Genomic DNA, 23,089 nt, shown 5'->3' with positions numbered 1-23,089 from the left:
AAGATATCCTTGCGTAACGTCCTGCCCATGTGCAGCGCTCGGTCGAGACAGGGAAGCAGCCAAAGTTGAAAGGTGATACGAAAGCAGCGGCAGACTGACGAACTTCAAACGCCAAAATGTCAAAAACACAAATGAAGAGCGTCATACAAGCTGCCATGGCGTTCATTAACCCATTCACTGCCAAAGACGTTTTTAAACGTCTTTTCAGACTTGGTCCAGAATTGCCTGGTACTGAATGAGTTTAAGAAAAAAAAGGGGACTGTCTGATCGCGAGACTTCCTTTTTTTAATCCACACAGCCGAGTCCTGACCACTCATTCGGACTTGACGAGAAAGGCTGGGTGAGCGGTGGCGCTCAAGGAAAAATTGCGAGGGAGGAGACTCGAACACGCCGGAGAGAGCGCGGTGAGCCTGACCGACCGACGGCTACGAACCGACGGCGCATCGGGCGGCGCGACGGTCGCAGGGGGGTCCTGACCTGCGTAGTTGCTCAGGCCCTTCCTCTTCTTCCTGCGCCAGTAGAGCCAGATGCTGAAGCCCATGAGGATGACCCAGCAGGCGCCCCCGATACCGGCGATGAAGGCGGGCTGCTTGACCACGTCGGTGATCTGCTCCGTGATGCTGTTGTTGCGGTTGCCGTGGATGATCACGTCCTGGATGGCCTTGCCTGCCGGACGGACGGAAGGCCTTAAGTTGAAATGTATTCATACATTTGGGGGGGGGGGGGAATATGGAAAAAGAGCTCGTGTCGGCTGATCAACTCGGCTACTCCGAACTTGAAACCGGAACCCTGCCTTAAATCCACAATTTTCAACCCAAAGCCAAGGATTTCAAACCTGAATGCTCGCTCCAACCCTCATTAGAAACCAGAATTGCAATCCCCGGCCGTGATTTCAACCCCACATTCGGACCGCCGGCCCGGTCTTGAAACTCCATTTTGTTGCCCGTTCCAATTCAGGCCTCCCGAGAAGAAGCAACCCCGGACAGACTTGGAACCGGCAAGGCTTTGTCATGCGGCCCTTGTGCTGCGACAATGCAGAAGCAATCCGAGTGGTGAGGAAATGGGAGTCAGGACATTGATTAACCTCGGAGAATGCCCAATGATTTGCTGTGAGAGATATCGACCAAAGCTGGATGGAGGTAACGGAGTCACGAGTATGCGGCATGCAATATACTGCAGGTGGAAACAACCCCCCGCCCCCCAAAAAAGAAAAAGACAAAGCTTATAAGAAAAAAATCCCCAGGTGAGCCGCTTGTTTGCCAAGCCGGGCTTCTCTAATTCGCTGCTGAAACGTTGCGATGGCAAAGCAAAGCCGGCGAACAGACGGGTCGATGGCCGCTGTGTCCGGGCCCGTTCACGCGCTTGACACTTTAGACGGCGCCTGCCACGAGAGATTCGGGCTGTGTTGGAGTCACGCTGGGGAAATAAGGCAGTCGGAGTTTGGGATCATAATTGGGGTGGGGGTGGGGGGGGGGGCACAGGAAAGCCTAGTGGACACTTCATTAGGTCCACCTGAGCTTTCATCTCGAGCAAGCTTCAAAGCCTACTTTGAAAAAACCCTCCACCACATTGGAAACCCGAAACCCTTGTTTGAAACCTTCGCCAAGACTGAGAAGCCTACTCTGAATCCCCAAATTGTGACGTGAGACCCTTGTTTGAAAGCCAGACAAAGGCTTCAAAGACTACTTTAAAAGCGCAAACCCGAGGTCAAACCCTAAGCCTTTTTGAAAGCCAAGACAACGCTCGAAACCCTACTTTGAAACTGGTACCTTGGCAGGAAACCCAAATTGGCAAGCCCAAACCTGACTTGAAAACCTCCTTTCAAATGGAAGCCGTTTTTGGGAGAACTGAACTTTTTCTTGAAATGCTCCCGGGTGCTTGAAACCGTAACCCTTTTCGACCTAAAACTCAAACTTGGAATCCTAATCTTGGCTTGAACCTCTGATTTCAAAGTTCCTTGACACCCGAGCCTGCAAAGAAGTCTGCGTGTATCCAGATTTGTTTCCCCTTGTCCAAAGTCCTTACCAATAATAATGGACTGGGGTTCGCTCCTCACTCCCACCCCGGCGCCGGTGCTGGCGGCCACTTCGACGCGGTACAGCACCCCCACCTGCAGCCCGCCCACCACCACCGAGCGAATGGCGGCGTCCACCGTCTTGTTGACGTGGAAGCGCGTCTCGTTCCCGAGGCACCAGATCTGGAGGACAAGAAAGAGGCGTCGACCAAAGGCCATCGAGGTTGCGCCGCAGAGCCGCCGAGTCTCGGTTTTGGCGCGTTGTGAACTCTTACCTTGTACTCTTGGACGATACCGTTCTGATGGTCCGGCGGAGGGGGGTCCCAGGAGATGCTGATCGAAGTGCTGTTCTGGTTTCCAACGGTGAGGACGGTAACCTGCTGAGGGGGCGCGCTGGGAGCTGGGCACAATGGAGGGAGAGGGGGGTGGGGGGGCAATGACTCATGAAATTCGGGGTCTTGTTCACGAGGGAGATGGACAGTAGCCGTATCGAGTTCATTCCAAATAAATAATGCTGTGGTAACAAGCAACTATGTTGAAGTCAGGGAAAGATCTTTGGGGGGTCGGGGGGGGGGTGGGGGGAGCGACATACTTCACATTTTCCGGCAGGGCTCTGGTCCTTACATACTGAATTTCATCTCATACGCCGATCATGGCGGACTTATTGTCTCCACCTTGGTGAACGCTCTTGTTTTTGAAGAGATTCAGGAAATAAACAGCAGTTTGGCAACGCAAAGTATGAAAAGTCATGTTTTCTCGTTTACGCAGCCGGGGCGGAAGCAAAAGCTCCCAATCCTGACAGGTCAATTACTCGCGCGGCGACTCCGGCTCACCTCGCCTCCATCCAAAATGGCACTTGTCAGCCAGTAAATCTGAGCTCATCCCTCAGCGCCGCCGGCCGGCCTCGGGTTCCCGAGATGAATGGCCCCCGTTATGAAGCCGCCACCTCCGGCAGATTAGAAACAATCTACCCGCGGAGAATCTGATCAAACGGCCGCATTGGGCGCAGGTGACGTCGCGGCGTGCGGCGGGCAATGTCGTTCAAAGTTAATGGTATGAATGATTTAGCGGCTTATTAGCATGCATATTTGCGCTAAACAATTCCCATTTTTCATTAGAGGCCGCCCTCAGAGGGGGCGCTAATAGAGCCATTAGCCGCGTGATGTACGGCAGCCGCAAATGTGACCTCCTGTCTCTCACGTCGGCGCCAACGCCGTTCTGGATAATGAAGAAATACAAACTAATCATATCACCGACGTGCACGCGCGCGGAAACGCATATGCGGCGAAAAAAAAAAAAAAAGACTTGCTCATGGGGGCCAAGAACCAGGCTGTGCTAGGTCCGCTAATTCCCGGTCCCTCACTCGCGGTTAAACCCACTGCAAGGGAAATCTGCAAGCGCGCTGGCTAATGCTTGGCACAAAGTTTTAATCACTCCCAAAAGCTGACTTCTCCATCGAGCATCTCGGAGTGAGCCGGCGAGCCGCCATCTCGGACGGCCCGCCGGTTCGGAGCGAGCTTGACGGCGGGGGGTTTGGGACCAAAATAGAAAGCGCTCAATCACTCCGAGGGAGTTATCTCCGCTTGTCATGGCGCCGACATGCAGGTTTCCGGCCGGCCTTGGGGCGGGGGGGGGTGGCTTGGCGTGCTTTCTCATCGCCGTTTTCTTCCGCGTTTGACGACAGTTCCGCTAGAGCGGTCCGCACGCCGCGACACCGGAGACGCGGTGCCTTGGAGGAACGGCGGGAAATAAATGGACCTGTCATCCTGACGGGATGTGAACAAACACGCACGAGCCTCCGCGCGCTGAGGCGAGATGGCCTTCGGTCGCCGCAACAACCTGATCGGCGCGTTGACGTCGTGCCGGGAGATTTCAAGGCGACTCGGAACGGAAACGCGATGGTCTAATGACTCCTATGAGCAACCTGACAAGATTTCTCAATTTGCCTCTTCAACTTGTGCACCGAGATCGCTCCCTAAATGTCCACCCAAAAAAAAATCTCTTTGTCGTGATTCAAGGGAAAGGAATGAGTGAGCGATGGTGAATGCGGTTAATCGTCACTTCAGCCGAATCACTCGAATTTGCTACGCAACTCGTAACTGCCTCATTCACGAGAATTAGCGTCGCGACAAGATTTACCAAAAAATGAAAAGGATGCAAAATATTGATTGTGAGTGGAATGGGCACTTCAGCCTGAAGAAAATCGGACGATTCCAGAGAAAATGAGTTTTTGTCAGATTTTTTTTTTTTTTTTTGGGGGGGGGGGCTTTTTTGAGGATTTTTCTTCATTTTTTTAAATCACAAAATCTGTCCCAAAAGTAGAGTTAAACTGTATTTAAATAGCGTACATGAAACGTTAATTGCGAGTGTGCCATAGAATAAGCCTTCGGACATTCGTCGGACATTCGTCGGACATTTTGTTTTGAACGGAGAATTTTAGAAACGCTCTTTGTGTTTTTTTAGGAAGCTCCACAAAGATGGTGGCCAGTTTATATACATAACAGCTGCACCCTTGCAATAAACAGAGCCTGGAGGACACAGTCCGTGTGCGCTGGGTGGGCTGCCTAAGCACAGTTCAGTTGTGTTTAACTTTGAAGTTGAAACTGCACAGAATAGAAAGAGAACCACGACAAGCACAAGCCTGCAGCATAAGCAAGTGACGAATATTTGACGGCCGACGGCACCGATGACTGATTCTGTTCAAGCGCAACCGCAACGGCGCAATTAAAGGAGTGACTTTTCAAAAGCGGGGGCCAACAACATGTTTTGGAAAATCCCCTGCGTTCACGACATTGCGCAAGCCCCACAAAAGACATATTTGACTAATTGGATGGAAATACCGCAATGCAACTCGAGGGGGTGATAGCGAGTCGCTACCGCCCCGAGCTATTTCGCTTCCAAAAAAAGAAAAAAAAAACAACAACTTTGCTCACAACTCATTTGGGCAGCGGGAAACGTCATTATTCCTAAGCCAAATCCCTCCGGAGCGCTTTCAATTGAGCGTAAAATGAAGAGTTGCACCTTCTGCGGATGCTAAGGAAGTTAGCATTTACTTCTTTGCTGCCACGATTTGATGCTTGTGGCTTTCTACAATAACTAGTGTGAGAAACACGTCATGTGTCTTGACAAAATCAGGCTGATGTCGGCAAAGATTGAGTTTTTGGTAGGGGGGGGGCGGAGGGAGGGGGGACTCGGACCCTAAATGAAGCACGTTTCATGTACTGTACAGCTTAGCAAACTTGATGAGAGTTCCGCATACCCCAGCTGGAGAGGTTTTCAAATGTGCATTTTCGATCCTGGGGGGTTCAGATTAGCTTCGTTTGTCTTTCATCCTATGAATAAAAACGACAATCTATATTTCTGTCACTTTTTTTCTCTCGTATTTTCCGACGTTTCACTAGATTTTATTTTTTCACTCCTCCCAAAATAATCATGAAAGTTTGACTTCATTTCTCTGCCGAAATTAGATGACAGACAAGAAAAAAAAAGAAAAATGGCGTCCTCTCAAGTATACCTGCTTCTGATCTGAGCGGTTACTAGCCTCGGAATTTGCCCGCAACGTCTGCTAGCCTGTCAACTTTCAGGCCTCGGTAAATGGGTCAAATTGGTGAACGATGCTAAATTTCTGAGCTTCTCCAGGGGGCGCTACCGCGCAAGTGAGTCTTGGGCAGTCTGAAAAAGTTGGAATCGGTCGTTAGCATTTTGCAAAAAACGCAATTTCTGAGGTGGGTCAAAAGTTCCAGCGCGCGCAGACTTGTTTTGATGCGCCACGCCGCTCCGTGGCCTTGTCAAAGCTCGTCTGAATCACGGGCGCCCGTCATCCTCACATGACAGTCTGCGTTCGTCCTCCAATCACACCTCAGGCCCGCGCCTGCCGGCTGATGGATTAGCAGTCAGGACACACAAGCGCCCCACACACACTTGTAAACAATTCCCCGGGGGGGGAAAAAAAAAGTCACGGCAGGCAAAAACGAACCAAAAAAAAAACACGTATTTTGTCTCAGTATCTGAGAGCGATGACAAACGCCTGCCCGGGGTGGTCATGAGTCAGCCGTCGCATCCCGCAACGAAGCGCATCACTCTTAGCCCTCCCTACCTTCCTCGGTGGTCCGCGCCGTCTTGGATTCGCTGTCCATGCCTTGGAAGTCGTTGAAGTAAGGCCGCGCCTTGATCTCGTACACGACGCCCTTCTTCAGAGACGAAAGGACGGCGCTACGCTCCGACGGCACCTTCACGTCCTGCGTCCGCCAGTGTCCCGGCGAGGGCAGCCCCGACGTCTGCCTGTATAGAACTCGGTAGCCTTGGATGAATTGCGACTGGCGATCCAGCTGAAAAAAGACCAGAAAAAGATCGGTCGCCGTCGTTTAACTCCCTCAACGCCGTTGACGTCATCAACGGGAACCCTCATCATCATCACAAATCACAGTGCAAAGGTACCAGGTTCGATTCCAGCTCCGGGCTCCCTGTGTGGAGTTTGCATGTTCTCCCCGGGCCTGCGTGGGTTTTCTCCGGGTGCTCCGGTTTCCTCCCACATTCCAAAAACATGCGTGGCAGGCTGATTGGACGCTCTAAATTGTCCCTAGGTGTGAGTGTGAGTGTGAGTGGTTGTTCGTTTCTGTGTGCCCTGCGATTGGCTGGCAACCGATTCAGGGTGTCCCCCGCCTACTGCCCGAAGACGGCTGGGATGGGCTCCAGGTACTGGTACTGGCTTCCTTTTAAGATCCTATGATTTGTTTTCAAATCTTCAAGTGGCCTCAGAGGGGATGGAGCATTTTCCGTTTTTCTTTTTTTTGGGGGGGGGGGGGCGCTCACGTACACTCTCGGATTGCTTCGGAGGCAATGGCCGCTTTTATCACCAGCTACATCGTCGCTTAGCTTAATGAACACTCTGACATGAACGCGCGTGTCGCCTGCCGAACGAATCACCCCCCCCCCCCCTTAACGGCGTTTTGAAGGACGCATGCGTGCATTCGAAATACCAACCAGCATCTACCAACACAAAGTCACAGCGATAATAGCAAATGTGTGCCATCAAATAGAGAAAAGAACCCCCCCTCGGACGAGAAGACACCCCCCCCGCCCCGCCCACCTCAGCTCATAGCGCCAGGCCAATGGCCACATCATTCATCGTAATGGCCTGTTAACAATACAAGCAAAAGCCCAGCTTTCCAAACGACATATTAAACACATGCTCCCCCCCCCCCTGCCAGAGTAAATCAGCCAAATGGCATCGGCTGACTTATTAATGGAATGATTTGGGAATATAAAAGATCTCTGAGCGGAGGTTGCGGTTGTTTACGGAAGGTGCGTCGCAGGCTGATTGATGAGGGTTGTCGCGTTTGGAGTTGATTGGATGTCGGTGTCGTAATGAGAAAAAAAAAAAAGATTTTGCCTTAAATTAGCTGAGGCGAGTCCTGAGGTGAGACTTATTACTCGGGTAAATAAACATGTCAGCAGGAAAACTGCTAATGTGGCACCAGTTTGGAAATGGAAACAACCCCCCCCCTCCCCCCAAAACACCCACACCTCACACACACATGCATCAATAATAGATGCATATGCGTGTGTGTTCTTGTGATTTATCCAAATAATAAAAAATATATACATACATATAAAAAAAAGGGAAAAATTACATTGGACGAGTTTGTAGCTGCTCGGTAATTTGTCACATGCGGCGGAATGCGCTGATGTTGTGAAATGGAAGCGCTTTGCACACACGCCGAAGAAAGGAAGATAAATGCATCATCATATCATTGCAGGAAAAATACTGTTTGCTAAACACTTTATTACCATAAACATTCATTTCTGTCATGCGTCTCACGTCATAAAAGCAAGATGGATCAACAACCGGATGTTTCGATACATTTCTAGCCGGTTCTGCCGCATCTTAAAGACGCCATTTGCAACGAGTTTCTGTCCATTTACAGGCAATGAAATTGACATTTTTCTAGAATCCAATTAAAAAAAGAAAAAACACAATATTTGGTGTGTTTGGAATTTTTTTTGTGTGTCTTCATAAGTTGAATTCTCATATGAAAACGGCATTCATTCATTCATTCATCTTCCGAGCCGCTTGATCCTCACTAGGGTCGCGGGGGGGGGGGGCGGGGGGGGGGGGCTGGAGCCTATCCCAGCTGTCTTCGGGCAATAGGCGGGGGACACCCTGAATCGGTTGCCAGCCAATTGCAGGGCACACAGAAACGAACAACCATTCACACTCACACTCACACTCACACCTAGGGACAATTTAGAGCGTCCAATCAGCCTACCACGCATGTTTTTGGAATGTGGGAGGAAACCGGAGCACCCGGAGAAAACCCACGCAGGCCCGGGAAGAACATGCAAACTCCACACAGGGAGGCCGGAGCTGGAATCGAACCCGGTACCTCTGTACTGTGAAGCCGACGTGCTAACCACTGGACTACCGGGCCGCCCATGAAAACGGCCTTTAGAATTTAATTACTTATGATTAATAGTGGTTGGAGAATTGTTTGTGATCGATATGAAAAAAAAACAGGCGAAATCAGGACTGAACATTAATTTGACTTCTTCGGGCTTGTTAGCCTTGGTTGACAACATTGGATTTCGTAATCAAGTGAACTTCTGATGATGCTCGCGAGAGTGTCAACCTCCGCCAAGGCTGAAAAGGAATTCCTGCGTCCGTATCGCAACGCGCTGATCAGAAAAAAAAACGCCGCCCGCATTTGGTTCCGTGAACTCACCGTCCAGGTGACCTGGATGGCCGTAGGACTCAACACCACAGGGTTGTGCAAGCGAACGATGACCTCGCCCAGCTCTTTCTGCACGTGCCGGTGGTCCACGCCCTGAGCCGGAGGACTGATGTCTGCGGGGGGGAGGCCAGAGAAGAGCGGTCGCAACCATTTGTCATCTCGATGACGCCGAGTGCGTGTCGGCTAATCGTCTTTTTGACATCTCGTCTTCCAAAGTGCCAATTTACAGAGGACTTTTGACAGTCTGCTATCCCTACCGTGCCGAAAACCACACCTGGTTTCAGTAAAACCCCCCCACACCCGCAAAAAAAAAAAATAAAAAAATCAGTAAATCATTTTCAACGAAGAAGCACGGCACATTAAGCGTTTGTTTGACCTTCTCTGTCATGGTGCTTCCGACGATAGCACAGCGAGCGGCTAACAACGATTAGCTGCGTCTGGATTTGGGCTGAAGAAAGAAATACAAAAATAAAAAATGTGTACGAGTCAGAAGTGTGAAAACCAGAGTGCAGCCTAGCCTATGGATGACAGGGCTAGGCTGTCATCCATAGGCTTCCAAATCTTCGTTTTGTTACCTTACTCCACCAGAAATGTTAATGAGCGATGGACCGATGTATCAAAATTGGGTTTTTTAAGCAAGCAAAATAGTTTTTCGTCATCCGACCGCACAAAAACATGAACCAAATACCTGCTGACGTTTTCCACTTCTTTATGCATTTTTAATTTACAGAGCAAAAAAAAAAAATCACCATCACTGAAGATTACTTTTCAAAAGTCACAAATCATATCCACAGCAATCACGCAAGATGGGTTAAAAAACACGGTTGAAAAAAAATTGCGAGTGTCAATAAACAGATCTATCCATCACTCGGAAGCCTGTCCCGTCTCCAGGATGAAAAAGTCGAAACGCACTCATCTTTTTTTATGAAGCGCACGCACTCGCCTCGACGGCATTTAGCCCAAAGACTGATTACCATCTCAATGTAATCAGGAGACGCCGCTGTAATAAAATCTCCGACGTGCCGGGAGGCAGTGCTTTGTGCCCGTTATATTAGTTAACATGCCGGGAACCCGAGAGGAGACGTGCTCACTTCACGTAATTGCTTAAGCGTCGGCCGTAATGAGGCGGGGGGGGGGGGGGGGGGGGGGTCGAGATGGCCCTGTTTGACCTCTGCAAAAGTATTTCGCAACGCTCGCCGGAGTTGACGACCCACCTTGCGTTCTGACAGGTTCCGACATGGGACTCGGGTCGCTCACGCCCTGGCCGTTGACCGCTCGGACCATGAACAGGTAGATGGTGTTGGGCCGTAGACCCTTGACGGTGAACTGGGTGGTCCGCACGTGATCGGCCACCGTTTGCCAGCTGTTGCTCACCGACTGGCTGCGAGGGGAAATGACAAATACGGCCGTATGAGTGACGACGCCGGTGTCGCAAAAAAAATGGATGGCAGGACACAAATGGCCCCTCAGCCGTAGTTTGGGCACCACTGCCATAGTGGCAGTGCAAATGGTCACCTCACAGAGCGTTTCTTTTGTTGTACATCTGTAAAGAAATTATTCTGACCCCCCCCCCAAAAAATCCTTGTTTTTTTGATGAAGGTGTCACCCAAAAAAACCCCGAAAAAACTGTCAAAGGTGCCGTTATCCACAAAACCGAGAGGCCAAATATTGCGCAACAATAAATGCGATCAGGAGTCACGTGTGCGCCAAGCGCATCAATCAGGCGGCGCACAAACCTGAAAGCCTCGATGACAAAGGAGCCGACGGGCGAGGCGCCGGCCAAGCCGGCCTGCCAGGACAGGGACACGCTGCTCTTGGTGACGTCGGTCACCTGCGGCTTGGAGGGCGGGCCCGGGAGGTCGGCGTCGTCATGGTTCTTTGGGAGCGCTGCGCCGCCAGCTTCTACACAACGTCACGGCATACGTTTCAGAAAAGCAAGTCCTAGATGGCTAGATTTGGGAGTTCGGGGAATGGGGTGGGGGGGTTGTGGCTGGGTAGCGTGTCTAGCTAGGGGTCGAGGTTATCATAATTCACGAAAACGAATGGAAGAACTAAAACTAGCACAGCGGAAAAAGACATTTTTGTTCAAGAAACGTAAAGGAAAAAATAAAATAAAAATGAATACTAAAAATAATCAAATCTGCACCAAAATGAAAAAAGTTTTCAAGTTTCGGTTTCAACTCAAGGCTCAGGTTTCGAGTCAAGATGGGCTCGTATGCGGACACCTGGCCTTATTTCAACAAGGATGAGGCCAATGTTTCAAGATAGTTTTAAATGAGTTAGGTTTTGCATTTTTAGGCTGATGTTGATACGTTTTTGTCATGGAGCGGGCCGCAGAAAGCCCCCGGGCCGTAGTTTGGATATCTCTTGGCTAGAGTTGAGTGTCAATACACTCTGAGCAAATTGAAACCCGTGTCAGAAAGCGGCCGCGTACCTTTGACCTCAAGAAAAGCGCTCCATGAAGTCTCTCCGCTGGAGCTGGTGGCCACGCACGTGTAGATGCCCGAGTCGGACAGCTTGAGAAGAAAACAAACAAACAAAAAAAATTTGTCTCGCTAATGTTAGCGATGGGCCAGCACCCCATCCCTGTTATTGGTATTGGTACAAACATCTTGACTCAAATCCCATTGGCCGCCGCTGATGACGTCACGGACGCGAAGCACTTCTCGGAAAAAGGCTGGCGTCCGAGTGCCGTTAAAGCGCCGGCGGCGACTTTTACGAGCGAATCTCGCTTCGCCGGCGCTGACGCTAATTTCCTAATGAATTTCATTTGCCACTCGGCGCCCTCGCATCAGCGCTCCAGCCCTCCTCCTCCTCATTTCGGCGAGCGTCGCGCCGACCACAACAAAGCTAATTCATTTAGGCCCGGCCGCAGCGGCCCCCGGGTCGACGACAGCTGGCTCGTCCGTCCGTCCGTCCCGTCTCGCGGCTTTGTTTAGCCTGCGTGTGTTCTTTCCATTTATTCAATAACATGTCGTCGTCGTCAGACATGTCATCAAGTATAAATTGATATTCCGCCGAGGCTTCAGAGTGGGGAAAGGAAGGTGCGGGCTTTGCATTTAATCTACTTGAAAAGTGTGTGTGTGTGCAGTGCGGGGACTCCGGCTGGAGGCCATCCAAGGCCGCAGTGCCCGGTCCTGTTTGAGCTGCCGCTCCACTCAGTAATCCCATCAAACTATTAAGGCCCAAAATCAATGCAGCCTATTCATCTTTTCAAGATGTCCTCCTGTCAATCTACTTGATGCTGTGTTGTGTGTGTGTGTGTTGTGTGTGTTTCAGTTTTATCAATTTTGTTCGTTAGCACGCTCTCTCTCCCTCTCTGTGAGAGATACAGTCGATATTGAGAAAGGGTACCTTGATGTTGGTGATCTGCAGGCTGCCTAATTCCTGCAGGGACATGCGGGGGTCTTTCCCCAGCAGACTGACGCCGTCCTTGAGCCAGCTGACCGAAGGGATGGGGTCCCCCGACGCCTGGCACTTGAGCAGGGCCACGCCGTCCACGCCCAACGTCTGGTTGGAGGGCCCCTGGCGGATGATGGGCGGCGGTCTGTCCGACAGGACTGCGAAAGGAGAAACCGCACCGTGAGCGGACGCCGTAAAGCCAGTATCGCGTCGGTGGGGTGGCGGGATTCCGTCTGCCTGACCTTTGCCCTTTACCTTTCTTGGACAATCGCACCACGATTCTTTCAAATGATAAGCAGTATGCGGCACCCCCGATGTGTGGCCGCCGTTTTATCGTGGCGGCGAGTCCTACGGCGAGTGCCGTTCAATTGTCGGGCGCGGGTGAGTTACCGACTCCAATTTGCTCACGATTATCCAGTTCAGCCGCATTATGTCGTGCCGCTCGGCCGGCCTGGGGGAGAGGTCTGAAATTATTGCGAGATGTAAATCAGACAAAGGCAGCGAGACGCAGCTGCTTCTTATCCACACACTCCCCCTTTAGTGTTTTGAAAGACCACCAGGCCGACGAGGAGGCCGCGTATGGACGGCAAAGGGCTCGGATGAGGATGCGGCCGTGCGTTCCGGGAACCCGGGCGGGGCCGCATTCCGAGCCTGATGGATGTGCTGACGGAAGCCGGACCGCGGGGCCTTGGGTTTCCGGATCAGGAATTTCTCATTACGGGGTCTCCTTGAACCTGCCGGTAAATCACGCAGCGGCCGCCGTGGCTACAGCGGGTGTGGCCCTGACCTCCCCGCCCCCCTCTACAGCCCGTTCTTCCTCTCCTACCGTGTCGGCGCGGATGTTCATTCTAACTTCCCGGCCAGACGGGAGGACGGTCGTCTCTCTCGCCGCAATCAGAGCCGATCGTTAAACTTGAACTCAAGGGCGATGCGTTCGTTCCTCTTTGAGGCGGTGACGTTGCACTCCGACTTGTAACGGGACACTAGCAGAAGCGCTGAAACTCCGTTGACAGTTGACATCCCGACATTTACTCGATTATTCGATTGAATTTGGAGCTGAACATCCATTTTCAACAGCGCTTATCCAACAAGGGTCGCGGGGACCGACTTGGGGCAGAAGACGGACTACACCCTAAACTGGTCGCCGGTCAGTTGAAAAATTCACAAGTGTGCCACTAAAGCATCGGCGACGAGTTGAACATCTGAAATAGCCAAAATATCCAATAAGCGCAGCCATACTTCAAATACCCCATGCGGGTGTTTACTCTTGTCTAATATTTTGGCCTGATCGGACTTCAGCCCGCGTGCGCTGTTCTGGAAAGCGCTTTGGTTTCCGCCACAGGTGTTTTGAAAGCACCAGATATCGGATCGCGCTGCCTGCGCTTTCTGTTGGGGTCTTCGGAATCGGTCGTGCTAGCCAATTCAAATGGGACTGTTTCTTGAAGCAATCAAACGTCAAATTCATCCATATCGCGCTAGAAACTTTTCCAGGAATTATCAGCAGCGAATGAATATCCACCGGACGGTGCCAGCTGTATATTAGATGTATACCGATATGTATTTGACAGTTGCGATGGTTGAACTGCAACCAAAGCCCGGTAGGCAAGCGGATCCTTCGAGAATTAACAAATTGCCAAGCCACCGAGAGGAAGAATATGAACCGTTTTTTGCTTTTCCACACGAACACGATACTTTCTATTCCATTTGGAACGTTGGGGTTACTTCTTCGTGTGGCCGCGGGGGATGGAAATTGGAGTGAAACAGGAGCTTTACCATCGGTGACTTCCAGCTGCGCCTTGGCCAGGATACTGCCGGCGACGGTCAGCGCCTGGCAGATGTAGTAGCCGGCGTCGGCCCGCTGCACCGAGGCGATGGTGAGGGCGCCGCCGGGCGACACCGAGAAGCGGCCGTTGGGCTGCTGCGGCTGGTTGGGGAACAGCAAATTCTGCGGCGAGACAGATGCGAGGGCCCCAATTAGTCAACGGGAACACCAAGAATTGAATACCAACCGTCTTTTCTGTCCATTTCGGTCAAGTTTGCACCAGCGCAAGGGCCCGTGACTCGGCAGATCTGTCATTCGCTAGCATGAAAACACAAGTGCGTCAAAGCCAAACGCTACGCTGGGCTTCATTGTTGGAAGGACTCGTTATCAGCATCATTCATTCATTCATCTTCCGTACCGCTTGATCCTCACTAGGGTCGCGGGGGGTGCTGGAGCCCATCCCAGCCGTCTCCGGGCAGTAGGCGGGGGACACCCTGAATCGGTTGCCAGCCAATCGCAGGGCACACATAGACGAACAACCATCCACGCTCACACTCACACCTAGGGACAATTTAGAGCATCCAATCAGCCTGCCATGCATGTTTTTGGAACGGGGAGGCAACCGGAGCACCCGGAGAAAACCCACGCAGAACATGCAAACTCCACACAGGGAGGCCGGAGCTGGAATCGAACCCGGTACCTCTGCACTGTGAAGCCGACGTGCTAACCACTGGACTACCGGGCCGCCCTGTTATCAGCATCAGATTCTGATAATGAATCGCTTGCTGATTGGGGACTGCGAGCGGTTGCGTTGGGTGACGTGTCGGCCCCGAGAACCGATTTGACTTGCGAGAGAAAAACGCTCGGCATTCTACATGGTAGCTGGCGGCCATTTTCTTGGCAATGGCTACAACCGAGCGGCGTTGGCCATAAGGTACAGATTTGTGACGTGCCCCCGGGCTTCTTCACCGGTGGAGAGCAAAACACATGCGATGTAATTAGCGCTAAGCACTTGAATGCGACACATCAACAAGTGAAATGATACACTGAACAAATGAGTACGTCCGTCGCACGTGAGCGTTCCACACTTCCGTTATCCTAACGAGGGAGAAGGTGGGAAAGAAACATTATTTTCTGTCACCGACTTGAATTAATTACGCTGGGTTGGGCTGTCGATAATTAGCATCGCACCTTGGCGGAACGAGACACTCGACAAAATATTCTTTTACTCGTGAGTCAACGTCGGGGGGTTTAGCGGTAAACATCACGCCGACTAGCGACGACACGCACTTCTTCTGAGGAATAGTTTGACGGGCCGGCCGGAGGCTACACGCCAGCGTGTGAATTTGTGCGTTTGAGGCTGAATCATATCGCCGGGCTCATCGGCAAGCCCCGACTGGCTCCTAATTGGTGCTGTTGTCAAGTGTTGCCAGCTATTTGAATGGCTTAACTGCTCCAGTGAGAGATGGGATCGTTCTTATCAGTACGGGGGGTCACGGGGGGTGGGGGGGCGATCCGAGCTTCGCCTCATGTGCGAGGTACTGCTCTTACCTGACTTCCTTCCTTCTGCCAAAATACCGCAGGTTGAGGGTTGCCTTTGGTCTCGCACGGAAAGGTGGCGCTGCGTCCCTGGGCCACGATCTGGTCCCTCGGACGGATGACAAATTGCGGGGCGGCTGAAATTCAAAACCTCAACGTTAGCGTGAGCAAAGGCGCAGCCGAGTGACGTCAAAGATCACAAGTGGCGGGTTACTGCGGGATTTATGGCAAAGGCCAACGGTCAACCAAAGCGGTCGAAGCAAAATCCATGCGGTCTGATCTACGGGTTTCGCTTTGAACGCCAGCTACCGTTGCCAAGGCAACCACGCTGGCCATTCATCCAAAGAATGAATGGCGGTCACATCGACAATCGGGAAGAAAACACCACTTGACACCTGAGAAACAAACAAGTGCCGAAAGAGGGCACACAGGGGCCGATTCGGCGGAAAAGGGAATTTGCTTGCCGGCCCTCAAGCGTCAAACTTTGAAGTGGAACGGCAACAAGTCGGCACGCGGTCGATACTCGAACCGTCGTAAGGCATCGCCGATCGAGCCCGAGTGAGACGTCTCGCCACCGACAACTCGACGGAGGCGCTTTGAAAGTAAACAAGAGGTAAACGAGAGGCCCCGCTGGAAAATCCAACGGCCACCGTCTCAAGCCGAACGCGCCAGTCCGTCGACCGGCGGTCACCGGGCTACTCCGGAGACCTCCGGAGTAGCCCGTGGGCCTGCTCTCGGACTCCATCGCAAGTGAGGGGACGTTATGATTTCCCAAGAAGCTGATATACATTTGAAAATATTTGTGACTGTCCATCAAAGTCACGTAGAACTTCCCTGTTGACGCTCGCTAGTTCGGTGTCTGTCACTGTGGCACTGGTCTCCATCGTTACCGAAAGCCAAGCTGACTGCCCCTGTCGGATGATTAGCCTCGCTCACAACTCTGTTTCCAAATTTTTCATTTTCTAGATGTGCCTTGACATTTTTGCCTGGTTGTTTCATCGTATTTTGGTTTGTTTGTGTGGATTGGATTCTCTCGTCCTTGCGCCAACAAGCAACTTACGTCGATCTCGTTGCTGACCTTTTGCAAGCGCCTTTGCTCCGAGCATCCTTTATTGTACTTTGTCGGTCTTGCGTTTCTGTTAATAAATCTCTTTTTGATCAAAAACTCGCTGTCAACGCTTTTGGAACCTTTACAATTCTTCCAGACAATCTATCTGACTGCTGTGTTCATAGGAAAAGTCTTTCATTTATCGGACAATTGACTGCTCGCATTAAAATGATTTGTTTGCTCCACTTCCGGTGCTTCTCGACATCCTACTGGATTGCGTACATTGCAATGAGATTTAGGAGAGCTCAGGCGCACTGCAACATTGTGTCCCCCCCCCTCCCCCATTTCTTCTTAAGTTTGACAAGCCAGCTGGTTCCAGTAAGGCCCGACTCGGTCCCGTTTGGCTGCTTTTGGCGTGTAATCCCTCCGCCGGCGCGCGTATCCGTGCGCGTGGTTGCATTTGTGCAAGATACACACAGTTGGGAAGGCTACAGATGGCCGCAGATTTACAGCCTTCTCGCTTGGCCTTGTGCGGCGCGGATATCTTGTGGCTCTCAAAGCCCGCGACTGATACTGAGCTCCTAAATCACGCTCTGGCGAGGACTCAGCTGCCTCCCTCGCCTTCCGCCATCCCACACACTGCATCCATAAACACATGAAAAAAAAAAAAAACTGCCACCGGCCGTCTTGTCCTTTCTCACGATCTCTTTTTTTTTTTTTTTAAGACATCCTCATAGCCCGTAGGCGCTCAATTTAATAGTAACCTTATGTTTCAACCATTTGTCCTATTTCTATGGATGATGGTTTGCGAACAGCGTTCATAGAAAGTGGCCATATGTCATATTTGGAACACACACAAACAAAACAAACGCAATAATTATATTGACGGGACACTCGACGTTTGAGAAGTAGAAGCCGATGTGCTACGTAAATTAGCAACTTTGAAATCCTGTTTACGCTCAACTGGTTCGTTATGACCGAATGCCATGATTGGATCTTGCTGGACCAGCCGGGACACTTCTCATGCTGTGTTAGTTAAGCGCCTGTGGTTTGCGACACAAGACGAGGTGTCATAATTAGTTCCGTTAGCATTTAGCGCAAACCGCGTCGGGATTAGCGTAGCTTCCTTAGCTTCTGGCCAATTCTTTGCTGAGCACGATTCGTTCAAATCAACACAAACCAAACGACTGGATGCACCTTGGCGTCGGCAACGGCCATCCTCACTCTCTTACGTCTTTATGAGGTCGTTCTTGTTTTTGACTGCTTTGTGCCCGGGGCTGGAAAAAGCGGTCGATCGCTGGTTGTAAGCGCGTGATCATTTCACCAGCTCGGCTGAGGGAAAGCTGAGACTGTTTTGATTCGGAACACATTAATGACATGGGAGATTCTGCATCCTGTCACCCTACCCAGAAAAAAAAAAAAAAAAAACGATCGGTGCGGTGTCTATATTTAATTCATGACGAGTCATAGCCTTCGGAGTGGAGGGAAGGACGGACAGACAGACAGACAGGAAACACGAGTTCAAAGGTTGAACTGCGACTTCTGTTTATTTCCTTTGGGGTGAAAGTCGCATCTAATGGGATAGAAATGCAATTGGGTCCTGTGTTGTCGGGGGGAAAAGTGTGAAAAATGAAGTGCACGGGGTTGCAAAGAGGCCATGCGGGATGGAGTCAAATCAGAAGAATGTTGACTTACCCACGCGGCCATCTGGAGACACGACAATGGAGGGGTGAACACACACACACACACACAAAAAAAAGAAAGAAAACACAAACGTTCAACAAAAATAGAAGAGAAACATACAAAAAGAAAAAAAAAAGAAATCAAAGTCAGAATGAATGACATGTTGAAAGCAAGCAAGACGGCGAAAGTCCGATTTGTACGACAGTGAACCCCTGCAAATTCACGCTTTGGCATTTGTGATTTGACTTCTTGACCGATATTTTTGTTTGTTTGTTTTAATTGGAATCTATCCTTTTGCTCTTGAGCCATCGTTTACCCCTATTTCTCCCCAGGCATCTTGCTGTTCAAGAGATGGCATGATTTAGTCACTTAGATGGTTTGAAAAGGGGAGTTTAAGTTTCAGTCCTTTACATCATTTCACGCAGGGGTTCAGTGTAAAGAGTTTTGGTGGGTCGAATCGTCTGCCGAGCTGCCAGCCGCCGGACCCTCTCCGTGTACGCCGATGAATGCTCCAATGCTACGTGTGGCTTGCAAAAAAATCCATCCATCCATTTTCCGAACCGCTTAATCCTCACCAGGGTCGCGGGGGGTGCTGGAGCCTATCCCAGCCGTCTTCGGGCAGTAGGCGGGGGACACCCTGACCATGAATCGGTTGCCAGCCAATCGCAGGGCACACAGAAACGAACAACCATTCGCACTCACACTCACACCTAGGGACAATTTAGAGCGTTCAATCAGCCTGCCATGCATGTTTTTGGAATGTGGGAGGAAACCGGAGCACCCGGAGAAAACCCACGCAGGCCCGGGGAGAACATGCAAACTCCACACAGGGAGGCCGGAGCTGGAATCGAACCTGGTACCTTTGCACTGTGAAGCCGACATGCTAACCACTGGTCTACCGGGCCACCCCGGCTGCAAAAATGCTATTTCAATTTCAAATCCCGAGCTTCCCAGGAACCAGGCACAGCACCCCTGCATCATACTCGTGCCGCCTTTAAGCGCCCCCCGCCCCCCCCCAACACGTCGGGTTTAATGGCGGCGGGAGTGCCGACAACGACGGGAAATGATGGTTGGGACCTTTTTATTAACCTCGCAATCCCCCAAGGTGGGGCAGTGGCGGCGTGCGCCGGTAAACTGTGAAACGGCTTCGCCGGCGACTGGAAGATTGCGAAGGCGGCAACAACTGGAGAAGAGGAAGGAGGGAGGGGCAAAGCGGGGGCCACCTCGGAAATGTAAACAATTCAAATGATTGGTACAATGCCGCCATCTTTGCGGGCATCAGCGGTCAATGCAAACCTTGGCATTTGGGTTTTGCCAGGTTAGCGGTGGGACCAATATAAAATCCCGAGAAGGTGAACGGCCGACAAACGGTCACGGATCCCGGTTTGCGTTCGGGTAGACGTGAAAGCATTGCAGAATGCGGAGATTCAAAGCAAGCCGAGGCCTTGGACGCGACTGACAGCCGCTTACCTCTGACGACGAGGGTGGCGGAGGCCTCCAGCTTGCCCACGCGGTTTTCCGCCACGCAGCTGAAGGTGCCCTCGTCGTTAACCGACGCCCTCTTCACCCTCAGCACGTAGTCGTCCTTGTCGTACTTGATTTCGTACCTGTCGGGAATAAACGGATGCAACGTCAGCTCTACAAAACAAAAAACGGGGGACATCCAAAGTCCGCCGATGGCCTCCTGCCTCATTGGGACGAATCGGCGTTAAGGTTGAAAACGCCTTCCTGTGAGGATTTAACTTCCTGCTGTTCATTTGCATGTGTGTGTGTGTGTGTGTGTGTGTGTGTGTGTGTGTGTGTGTGTGTGTGTGTGTGGGGGTGGGTAGGCGGAGGAGCGCCGAGTAGTAATGTGGGGCGAGGCCATTTCCGGATTTGAAACAAATCCGTAAATGGGCGAGTGAAGGGATGCCAGCGTCTTACGAGTGACAGTCAAGAGGCGAGCGGCGGCATTCTGGACCAACTGGAGACGCGTGATGGAGGACCGGCCGACTCCAAAGTCAAGTAATCAAGCCGTGGATTTTCAGGATGTGAAATTTTTGTTGATGAATGTACGTTTGTGTTTTGATGACTTATTCTCAAAGTGTCACGCCTCTTTGATTTCTTTTGAAATGCACATTATGCTCCATCCATCCATCTTCTACCGCTTATCCGGGGCCGGGTCGCGGGGGCAACAGCTTTAGCAGGGAAGCCCAGACTTCCCTCTCCCTAGCTACTTCTTCCAGCTCTCCCCGCGGGATCCCGAGGCGTTCCCAGGCCAGCTGGGTGACGTAGTCTCTCCAGCATGTCCTGGGTCTTCCTCTGGGTCTCCTCCTGGTGGGACATGACCGGAACACCTCACCAGGGAGGCGGTTCAGGAGGCATCCGAATCAGATGCCCAAGCCACCTCATCTGGCTCCTCTCGATGTGGAGGAGAAGCGGCTCGACTCGGAGCCCCTCCCGGATGACCGAGCTTCTACACTACACTACACTTGATCTTCTCACCTTATCTCTAAGGGAGAGCCCGGACACCCTGCGGAGAAAACTCATTTCGGCCGCTTGTATCCGGGATCTCGTTCTTTCGGGCACGGCCCATAGCTCGTGACCACATTATGATTATGATGATTTGAATAAACTCAGGCACAACCCCAAAGAAGGGGTGCTGCAAATCGGGACGGACTTCAGTGCATATTTTATCTTTACAAAGAGGGCGGAAAAAAAATGGCTTCACCGGACTGCTTTGTGGATTTGCACCTTCAATCAATTTTTTCTTCTCCAGGCACGCACGAAGGGAGACTGCATTTCCGACCCGATAACAAGCCACAGAAAACGTCAACCCCACCGACCCCGAAGTGTATGCAATTGTACGTAAACGAGATTTCATTCCCCTTTGGAACTCACAAAGGCATGATTTGGATTTACGACGCTATGAATCTCAATCACGCGTAGTGTGTGTTTTCACAAGTTACGCAGCATAAGAGAGTACGTTATAATGCGCGTTGTTGCTTTTGGCCGATGCGCCGGGATTTCATTCCACGTCGTCGATAAAACAGTGACGGAGGGCAGTCGGAAAGTCAAGTCGTTTACCGCCGGAGATTCTTTTGGACAATTGCATCTGGCGGGAAGGCGCAGTTTGCGGCCATACTTTCCGGAACATTGTCACCGCGGTCCATTACCCCCAGCAGCTGGACAAGCCATACGAGCAGTCGTACTTATACGATGCACGTACACGGCACGTCACAATCCTGATGGCCGCATGCCAACAGAAGCTAAGCCCGTGCCGCCGATCCCTGGAATGTGTTTTGAATTTTTATTATTATTATTTTTTGCGTGACATTTCTCGCTCAAAGGCGGCATTCCTGCTCGCAGACTGTCAGCTGCACCTCTCTCAGCACAGGTACTTAAAAAGCCATAATTATTTGAATGAATGTATTTGAATATACGACGGAAGTATTGTGGAGAGCAGAAAGCGGCGTCTTGCAAAACAATTTGCCGGCAAGCTCTCAGGCGCTAACGCGACGCTAGCGCCTTCTTATTTGCGGAACGAGAACCGTGTCCTCGTGCTTTCCTTCGCCCACTAAATTGAAATGAAAAGCTTTTGGACCATCATCTGCTCATTTGCGCTTGGCTTTGCCTTGCTTTTGCCTCCGAAGAGCAAAGCCAAACGTCGTCGTCATCTTCCAAATTGGAATCGGAATCCCTGCGAGCTAGCTGACTGCGGCCGCACGCAAGCGGCCACAACAAGGGAACAGTGGCTCTTTATTGGCCTACAACTCGGTTTTCCATTAGAGCCGGAATGCCACCGCAGAGCACAGCCAACAACTCGGCTCTCATTTTTCGCCGTTCCCGAGCGGGCACGGACGCACGCGCGCCCCGGGAGCAAAGTCGACAACCGTCCAACACGTCATTGCCGTAATGTCAACGAGTGCCAAGACGAGAGAAGCGCTTTTCTGACGGAGGTGTGCGGCGATGGGTTTTGCAAACAAGCGGGAGAGGGAGGGCTGCGCCGCTGTGGGAATGGCCACGGCGGACTTCATTGATAGCTAACCAATGTGTCTCCTGTCATTCCCGTTAAATGTGGCGCATAAATCACACCTTAGAGTCTCGCCCAAGTGGAATGCACATCTGCGCTGTGAAGTGGGCACTTGGGACACCCACCCCCAGCACAATAACTGTGCCACCCATGGGCGGCTAGGGGGGGTATGATATGAGAAAGATTGATATTACCATGACTCAAATGGTTTGTGCCCCGTGCTCAAAAATGTTTGGATGAAATACGTCACACTGAGCAGATGAACCTGAGCAGATGAAATGATAAAAGAAGTCAATCAACAAAAACAAGAAACGATTCCCCTCCAGATCCAAATCTCATCTCATACGGACGTGCAATTAGAACCAAAAAGACGCGGGGGCCATCTCATCACCTGAGCAGTGTTTTATTTAATTTTTTTTAATATTGCAGGCGCAGCGTTCTCCCTCCCTCCCCGATTTCGTTCGCCTCCATCCCATAATAGTCCTCGCATCCGGCGCGGAAGATATAAGATCATCCGGCCGTTAAAACAAAGCATCTGTTATGACTTGACAACTTCATTTGCCGTTTATGGATCTTTTCCCCGACGTGTGGCAGATTGCCGTTTTTAATTGTTTCTGCATGCGTGCGTGCGTGCCTGCCTGCAATCCTCTGTGGGCTTCTGATTATATTGCAGCAACTGGCCCGTTATCATATTTCAACCACCCCCCCCCCGTTCCAAAAAAAAAATAATTACAAATGCCTTCCAATGGAGATGATGGTCGTGAAAGGAGAAGATCGCAATGGCATCCAGCAGCGGAGAACATGAAGGCTTTTGTTTCCTCAGCTGAGGCTCCAGCTCGCCTCCTTCACAAAGATTTGAACGGCAAAGAAATGAAGCAGCGTGTCCCATTTCGTTTTG

At 51.3% G+C, this 23,089-nt stretch overlaps 1 protein-coding gene across 2 annotated transcripts in view; it reads right to left on the bottom strand.

The window, feature by feature from the left end:
* The window catches only part of robo2 (roundabout, axon guidance receptor, homolog 2 (Drosophila)), a 264,283-nt gene that overhangs the window by 30,069 nt on the left and 211,125 nt on the right, over positions 1-23,089 (bottom strand). For both annotated transcript variants that reach the window (XM_052077678.1, XM_052077679.1), the window contains exons 14-17: positions 6,111-6,342; positions 2,290-2,414; positions 2,026-2,197; positions 478-666 (exon numbers count right to left, since the gene is read on the bottom strand). In XM_052077678.1, the coding sequence (XP_051933638.1) occupies positions 478-666; positions 2,026-2,197; positions 2,290-2,414; positions 6,111-6,342 (718 nt within the window). The remainder of the gene's footprint in view (positions 1-477; positions 667-2,025; positions 2,198-2,289; positions 2,415-6,110; positions 6,343-23,089) is intronic.

Source organism: Hippocampus zosterae, chromosome 10 (genome assembly GCF_025434085.1).
Source record: "Hippocampus zosterae strain Florida chromosome 10, ASM2543408v3, whole genome shotgun sequence".
In the NCBI taxonomy this organism is placed as follows: Eukaryota; Metazoa; Chordata; class Actinopteri; order Syngnathiformes; family Syngnathidae; genus Hippocampus; species Hippocampus zosterae.
Note: the sequence above shows the minus strand (reverse complement) of the source record. Positions and strands in the feature narration are given on the sequence as shown.